An 8,881-nucleotide genomic window follows, 5' to 3' on the forward strand; every position below is an offset into this window, starting at 1 on the left:
TATATATATATATATATACACAGTAAATGTTGGCTTAACATGGCTTAACATGTGCCCTTCATTCAAACAGTATTCCCCTATGATTATTCCCCTATGGCAACAGCCTCTTAACAGCAGGATAATGCCCCATTCATTTTTTTTAATTTCAGATAAGACTTATCTGAATCATTTAAGATTATTTTACTAAAAATTGTATGGTAACAGGGTTGAAATTCGAGTGACAGGGTAGAATGGCTAGATTACTCTTGATTGTAGAACATGACATCAATGTGACAAATAAATACTCAGGACCACAGGAGTGTTATATAATATATATTTTCATTTATCTTTTTGATAAAGGATTAACAGGATGAGGAGGAATGATTAAAAATAAACATGTGAACAAGACCACTTAGTGGAGGTGCCTGAGATTTGCTTAAGCAACTTACTGACATCTTACTGGATCTTGGCAATGGATGGTCCTGTTTCAATCATTAGAGCCGCTCTGTATTTTTCTGCTCACTGTTTGACTTCAACTGATCCTGTAGTTTCTGCACCTCCCTGTTTAATTTAGCTTTGGCAGCCCTCCTTTTTCTTCTCCCATGATCCATCCTTCATCCAGGTAACCTTATCATGTTTCTTCTTCTCCTAATTGTGCCGTTGGAGAAGCTGCTGTTCTTGTACCTCATGTCTAAATTATGAATCTTCCTGCTAAATGCTCTCTCACCTATTTCTCCTAGTGTATTGTAGGAGCAACATATGAGAAACAGGTCATACAACACTGAATAAAAAAAATAGTAACAGGGTTGCATTGGTTCGAGTGGTGCACTCAGTCAAGGCTGAAAAGATTGGAACAATATGAACAATAGAATAGAGGACTTACCTTTGGTCTATTCTTGGTGTTAGAAAATGGCTTGATGATGTAATTTCTTCATGTGACTGAGTGTTTTTTCTCTTCCTCTGCCAGGTAAATAGATTTCGGTAACAAGATTGTGCGCATGTTGTGTTACATGAAAGTGATGTAACCATACTTTAAACAGAAAATGATTAAAACATACAGGATTACATCCGAAACATAACAATACAATACACAATGTTTGCAAAGAGAGAAAGCCGACAGTAGGCTGTTTAACCAGGTGACATTTGCAGCTGTCCTTACCTTTATTACTTAGATTATATACATTTAAAACCTTAAACTGAAGTTTCCTAAACTCTCAACAACTGAACAAATTAATCCTAATCAAAAGATCATTTAATGGATTAAATAGTCACTTCATATTCAAAACAAACCCAAATGTGCACAAATCAAAACTCCTAAGACTCAGACTAAATAAAATAACTGTCAAAATTAACAGTAAATGTAGAAATGCCCAAATTATAAATTAAAATCTATTTTCATACTTTAAATTTAGGTTTTCTTCCACTGCTTATCTATGCTCACTGCAGAAGTGAAAGACTCATTATCCACTTAAATCTTAAGAAATTAAATAATGATCAATTATTTAATGATAATGTGAATTCTAAATGTATTTAATATAATTAATTGTGTGCATTTGTCATTAATATGTTTGTGCTTGAGTTAACAGGTTTTAATGGTTGAGATTTAGCTGATCACAGGCCTCTGTGAGTCACCCTGCAACTCTATCTGCCTCTCCCTCCTTTTCCCTCCACAGTGAAAAATCCCCCAGCTAGGCAACGAGCCATCCAATCAGAAATATCCCACTTCCTCAGACTCCTCCTCCCAGGAGTACACGAGTGTGTACTATAGGGGGAGCTCACGATCACATGAGAAAACACCAATTTCCGTAATTACTATTCCTGTGAGGACTTTTGCTGAAAATTACAGAGCATGAAGTTTATACCCTCAGGAGGCTATTTCAGCATTTTTTTTATGAGGAAATTTTGTCATTGTGACAAAATGTCCTCACAACAAAAAATGTCCTCACAAAAAAGGTTGTTTCTCAATAATTGGTCCTCACAAGTATAGCAAAACCAACCCACACACACACAGAAACACACACACACAGAGACACACACACACACACACAGACACACACACACACACACACACACACACAGACACACACACACACAGACACACACACACACACACACACACACACACACACACACACACACACAGAGACACACACACACACACACACAGTATAACACTCTATAGTGTCTTCTTGCTGTCATGCTTACCTTTAAACAGTGTGCTGTTTAACCCAGTTAATATTATATTATTGCCTCTTCTCTCCTTCCTGCACACTTCCTCTGTCTTCCACTTCCTTTGGATTTGGTAACTGTCGTCCCGTCCCGTCCCGTCCCATCCCGTCCCATCCCGTCCCGTCCCGTCCCGTCCCGTCCTCTCACGCTCTGAACTTCTGACTGCTGATACTAACAATGCCAAATCCAACGTCATTATTTTTAGCAGCCTCCTTTGTAATCTGATCTGCACGTTCCTTTCCTTCAAGACTCTGGTTTAAAGGAACTCTTCAGGTCAAAAAGCCAACCTGGGGATGGTTGCAGTGCATGATGGGAACCTGGGGATGTCGCAGTGCATGATGGGAGGTTCCTTTGTTAGTGTACAGAGACAATGAAAAACTCATAATGTGAAAGTAAATATGCCAAGAATCTTACTTTAAAGATAAAATGTGCCTTTAATGATAGACAGAGACATCAGGAAGACAGAGCAGACAGTTAGTGTGATCTTTAATATAATGTGTCGGTCAGACAGACAGAGAAACACAAAATACAAAGACTTATAAAAACGTGATTTCAGAAGCGTGTTCAGTCCGCCTGCCCAGCGCTGCTACGGGATACAGGTCAGATATGCTAATGAAGGAGCTGGATGGACCAATCACACGGGCATCTGCAGCTGGGAGTACTCGTCCTGCCCCTCCTTCTCCTCCAGCTGAGGCTCGGCATCATCAGCGTCCAACTGCAGGTCAGAGGACACAGGACATGAGGACAGAGGACATGAGGACAGAGGACACAGGACAGAGGACAGACGACACAGGACAGACGACACAGGACACAGGACATAGGATACAGGACAGAGGACAGACGACACAGGACATAGGACACAGGACAGAGGACAAAGGAAAGAGGACAGAGGACATGAGGACAGAGGACACAGGACAGAGGACAGACAACACAGGACATGAGGACATGAGGATACCAGGACAGAGGACAGATGACAGACAACACAGGACATGAGGACAGAGGACACAGGACAGAGGACAGATGACAAAGGACATGAGGACACCAGGACACCAGGACAGAGGACACAGGACAGAGGACAGACAACACAGGACATGAGGACACCAGGACACCAGGACACAGGACATGAGGACACCAGGACAGAGGACACAGACAGACGACACAGGAGAGAGGACAGAAGACACAGGAAAGAGGACAAAGGAAAGAGGACAGAGGACATGAGGACAGAGGACACAGGACATGAGGACACCAGGACACCAGGACACAGGACAGAGGACAGAGGACACAGGACATGAGGACACCAGGACACCAGGACACCAGGACAGCGGACAGAAGACACAGGACAGAGGACAAAGGAAAGAGGACACAGGACATGAGGACATGAGGACATGAGGACACCAGGACAGAGGACACAGGACACAGGACAGAGGACAGACAACACAGGACATGAGGACAGAGGACACAGGACAGAGGACAGACAACACAGGACGTGAGGACACCAGGACAGAGGACACAGGACACAGGACAGAGGACAGACAACACAGGACATGAGGACACCAGGACACCAGGACAGAGGACACAGGACACAGGACAGACAACACAGGACGTGAGGACACCAGGACACAGGACACAGGACAGACAACACAGGACATGAGGACACCAGGACGCCAGGACAGAGGACACAGGACACAGGACACAGGACAGACAACACAGGACATGAGGACACCAGGACAGAGGACACAGGACATGAGGACACCAGGACAGAGGTCAGAAGACACAGGACAGAGGACAAAGGAAAGAGGACACAGGACATGAGGACATGAGGACACAGGACATGAGGACACCAGGACACCAGGACAGAAGACACAGGACAGAGGACAAAGGACAAAGGAAAGAGGACACAGGACATGAGGACATGAGGACATGAGGACACCAGGACAGAGGACACAGGACATGAGGACACCAGGACACCAGGACAGAGGACACAGACAAACGACAGAGGACAGAGGACAGAGGACAGAGGACAGAGGACATGAGGACATCAGGACAGACGACACACAGGACACAGGACAACATGTGTTTTGTTAGCCCTGTTAGCTGTGTTAGCATTGACCCGTGCGGCGCCGTGTGTGCTTATGATGATGTCATGATGACATCGGTGTGACTCACGCTCTGCAGCTCTCGGCGGTTGAAGAGGCGCGGCAGCAGCAGCATCCTCACCGGGATGGTCAGCAGCAGCATGAAGGGGAATGCCAGCGCCGCTGCCGTCGCCATGACGACCCACAGGAGAGACAGACAGGTCAGCTGGACAACGGTGAACAGGTGCATCCTCAACGTCCGCACCTGGAGAGAGAGAGAGACAGATATGTGATTATCTATATAAATTTAGTCATTCACATATCTTGTTTTGTTAGTCTAGTTTTAGTCAAACATGTTAGTCTTTTTTTAAACAACATAATGTATGAACCACAACAAAAGGGTATTTTACAATAACTTTGAATGCAGCACGAGGCTGGCGAGGTGAGTTTCAAGTGAACGCACCGTCTGTTGTTTTTCCGACATCGGCAGCTGCAGACTGCTTAACGTCCCGCTGTTGGATCCTCTACAGTGAAATATAGTCACGCTTTACACTGTTTAGCTGTCAGCATTTTAACCATGTTTAATCCAGCTGCTAGCTAACGCTAGGCTAACGTTAGCTGCTGCCAAGCTAGCTAACGGTAGGCTAACGTTACCTTCTGTCAGGTGTAGTGTTAACTAGGTAACGGTAGGCTAACGTTACCTGCTGTCAAGTGTAGTGTTAACTAGCTAACGGTAGGCTAACGTTACCTTCTGTCAGGTGTAGTGTTAACTAGCTAACGGTAGGCTAACGTTACCTTCTGCCAAGTGTAGTGTTAACTAGCTAACGGTAGGCTAACGTTACCTTCTGTCAGGTGTAGTGTTAACTAGGTAACGGTAGGCTAACGTTACCTGCTGTCAAGTGTAGTGTTAACTAGGTAACGGTAGGCTAACGTTACCCGCTGCCAAGTGTAGTGTTAACTAGCTAACGGTAGGCTAACGTTACCTTCTGCCAAGTGTAGTGTTAACTAGCTAACGGTAGGCTAACGTTACCTGCTGCCAAGTGTAGTGTTAAATAGCTAACGGTAGGCTAACGTTACCTTCTGTCATGTGTAGTGTTAACTAGCTAACGGTAGGCTAACGTTACCTTCTGTCAGGTGTAGTGTTAACTAGCTAACGGTAGGCTAACGTTACCTTCTGCCAAGTGTAGTGTTAACTAGCTAACGGTAGGCTAACGTTACCTTCTGTCAGGTGTAGTGTTAACTAGGTAACGATAGGCTAACGTTACCTTCTGCCAAGTGTAGTGTTAACTAGGGTAGCGGTAGTCTAATGTTACCTTCTGCCAAGTGTAGTGTTAACTTGCTAACGGTAGGCTAACGTTACCTGCTGCCAAGTGTAGTGTTAACTAGCTAACGGTAGGCTAACGTTACCCGCTGCCAAGTGTAGTGTTAACTAGCTAACGGTAGTCTAATGTTACCTTCTGCCAAGTGTAGTGTTAACTTGCTAACGGTAGGCTAACGTTACCTTCTGCCAAGTGTAGTGTTAACTAGCTAACGGTAGGCTAACGTTACCTGCTGCCAAGTGTAGTGTTAAATAGCTAACGGTAGGCTAACGTTACCTTCTGTCATGTGTAGTGTTAACTAGCTAACGGTAAGCTAACGTTACCTTCTGTCAGGTGTAGTGTTAACTAGGTAACGGTAGGCTAACGTTACCCGCTTCCAAGTGTAGTGTTAACTAGCTAACGGTAGGCTAACGTTACCTTCTGTCAGGTGTAGTGTTAACTAGGTAACGGTAGGCTAACGTTACCTGCTGCCAAGTGTAGTGTTAACTAGCTAACGGTAGTCTAATGTTACCTTCTGCCAAGTGTAGTGTTAACTTGCTAACGGTAGGCTAACGTTACCTGCTGCCAAGTGTAGTGTTAACTAGCTAACGGTAGGCTAACGTTACCTGCTGCCAAGTGTAGTGTTAACTAGCTAACGGTAGGCTAAAGTTACCTTCTGTCAGGTGTAGTGTTAACTAGCTAACGGTAAGCTAACGTTACCTTCTGTCAGGTGTAGTGTTAACTAGCTAACGCTAGGCTAACGTTAGCTGCTGCCAAGTGTAGTGTTAACTAGCTAACGGTAGGCTAACGTTACCTGCTGCCAAGTGTAGTGTTAACTAGCTAACGGTAGGCTAACGTTACCTGCTGCCAAGTGTAGTGTTAACTAGCTAATGGTAGGCTAACGTTACCTGCTGCCAAGTGTAGTGTTAACTAGCTAACGGTAGGCTAACGTTACCTTCTGTCATGTGTAGTGTTAACTAGCTAACGGTAAGCTAACGTTACCTTCTGTCAGGTGTAGTGTTAACTAGGTAACGGTAGGCTAACGTTACCTGCTGCCAAGTGTAGTGTTAACTAGCTAACGGTAGTCTAATGTTACCTTCTGCCAAGTGTAGTGTTAACTTGCTAACGGTAGGCTAACGTTACCTGCTGCCAAGTGTAGTGTTAACTAGCTAACGGTAGGCTAACGTTACCTGCTGCCAAGTGTAGTGTTAACTAGCTAACGGTAGGCTAACGTTACCTTCTGTCAGGTGTAGTGTTAACTAGGTAACGGTAGGCTAACGTTACCTGCTGCCAAGTGTAGTGTTAACTAGGTAACGGTAGGCTAACGTTACCCGCTGCCAAGTGTAGTGTTAACTAGCTAACGGTAGTCTAATGTTACCTTCTGCCAAGTGTAGTGTTAACTTGCTAACGGTAGGCTAACGTTACCTGCTGCCAAGTGTAGTGTTAACTAGCTAACGGTAGGCTAACGTTACCTGCTGCCAAGTGTAGTGTTAACTAGCTAACGGTAGGCTAACGTTACCTTCTGTCAGGTGTAGTGTTAACTAGCTAACGGTAGGCTAACGTTACCTTCTGTCAGGTGTAGTGTTAACTAGCTAACGCTAGGCTAACGTTAGCTGCTGCCAAGTGTAGTGTTAACTAGCTAATGGTAGGCTAACGTTACCTGCTGCCAAGTGTAGTGTTAACTAGCTAACGGTAGGCTAACGTTACCTGCTGCCAAGTGTAGTGTTAACTAGCTAATGGTAGGCTAACGTTACCTTCTGTCATGTGTAGTGTTAACTAGCTAACGGTAGGCTAACGTTACCTTCTGTCATGTGTAGTGTTAACTAGCTAACGGTAGGCTAAAGTTACCTTCTGTCAGGTGTAGTGTTAACTAGGTAACGGTAGGCTAACGTTACCTGCTGCCAAGTGTAGTGTTAACTAGCTAACGGTAGTCTAATGTTACCTTCTGCCAAGTGTAGTGTTAACTTGCTAATGGTAGGCTAACGTTACCTGCTGCCAAGTGTAGTGTTAACTAGCTAACGGTAAGCTAACGTTACCTGCTGCCAAGTGTAGTGTTAACTAGCTAACGGTAAGCTAACGTTACCTTCTGTCAGGTGTAGTGTTAACTAGGTAACGGTAGGCTAACGTTACCTGCTGCCAAGTGTAGTGTTAACTAGGTAACGGTAGGCTAACGTTACCCGCTTCCAAGTGTAGTGTTAACTAGCTAACGGTAGTCTAATGTTACCTTCTGCCAAGTGTAGTGTTAACTTGCTAATGGTAGGCTAACGTTACCTGCTGCCAAGTGTAGTGTTAACTAGCTAACGGTAGGCTAACATTACCTGCTGCCAAGTGTAGTGTTAACTAGCTAACGGTAGGCTAACGTTACCTTCTGTCATGTGTAGTGTTAACTAGCTAACGGTAAGCTAACGTTACCTTCTGTCAGGTGTAGTGTTAACTAGCTAACGCTAGGCTAACGTTAGCTGCTGCCAAGTGTAGTGTTAACTAGCTAACGGTAGGCTAACGTTACCTGCTGCCAAGTGTAGTGTTAACTAGCTAACGGTAGGCTAACGTTACCTTCTGTCAGGTGTAGTGTTAACTAGCTAACAGTAGGCTAACGTTACCTGCTGCCAAGTGTAGTGTTAACTAGGTAACGGTAGGCTAACGTTACCCGCTTCCAAGTGTAGTGTTAACTAGCTAACGGTAGGCTAACATTACCTTCGGCCAAGTGTATTGTTTACTAGCTAACGGTAGGCTAAAGTTACCTTCTGTCAGGTGTAGTGTTAACTAGCTAACGGTAGGCTAACGTTACCTGCTGCCAAGTGTAATGTTAACTAGCTAGACTGCGTGAGTGCTAACGCTACGGTAGCTCGTGCCTGCTGCCAAGTGTAATGTTAACTAGCTAACGGTAGGCTAACGTTACCTTTTGTCAGGTGTAGTGTTAACTAGCTAACAGTAGGCTAACGTTACCTGCTGCCAAGTGTATTATGTTAACTAGCGTCACATGCAGCGATGCTTCTGTTGCCTCTAACGTCCGTTTAGGAGTATTAAAGGGCAGCGTAGACATATCAGTGGCACCGAACGGTCGTTAAGGCAAAGATCTCGGTCCCCAACCCTAGAACAGCTGAATGTTCTATCTCATGATGAAAAAGTAGAGACGATTGTAGACGAAAATGAAGAGAGATGTATTGTAAGAGTAATGGTGCATTCATTGCATTCAAATGTATTGAAAATATCTGGTACAGGACATTAAATCCTCTATTCCAGACGATGAATACAACGAAAGAAATGATTGCAATAAACAGCACCAAAAACGTCAAAAAA

At 44.4% G+C, this 8,881-nt stretch overlaps 1 protein-coding gene across 1 annotated transcript in view; it reads right to left on the reverse strand.

The window, feature by feature from the left end:
* Positions 1-2,842: 2,842 nt before the first annotated feature.
* The window catches only part of LOC144513748 (anion exchange protein 2-like), a 20,977-nt gene continuing 14,938 nt past the window's right edge, over positions 2,843-8,881 (reverse strand). The window contains exons 13-14 of the mRNA XM_078244925.1: positions 4,375-4,548; positions 2,843-2,923 (exon numbers count right to left, since the gene is read on the reverse strand). Coding sequence (XP_078101051.1) covers positions 2,843-2,923; positions 4,375-4,548 — 255 coding nt within the window. The remainder of the gene's footprint in view (positions 2,924-4,374; positions 4,549-8,881) is intronic.

The sequence above is a fragment of the Sander vitreus genome, unplaced genomic scaffold (genome assembly GCF_031162955.1).
Source record: "Sander vitreus isolate 19-12246 unplaced genomic scaffold, sanVit1 ctg333_0, whole genome shotgun sequence".
Taxonomy (NCBI): domain Eukaryota; kingdom Metazoa; phylum Chordata; class Actinopteri; order Perciformes; family Percidae; genus Sander; species Sander vitreus.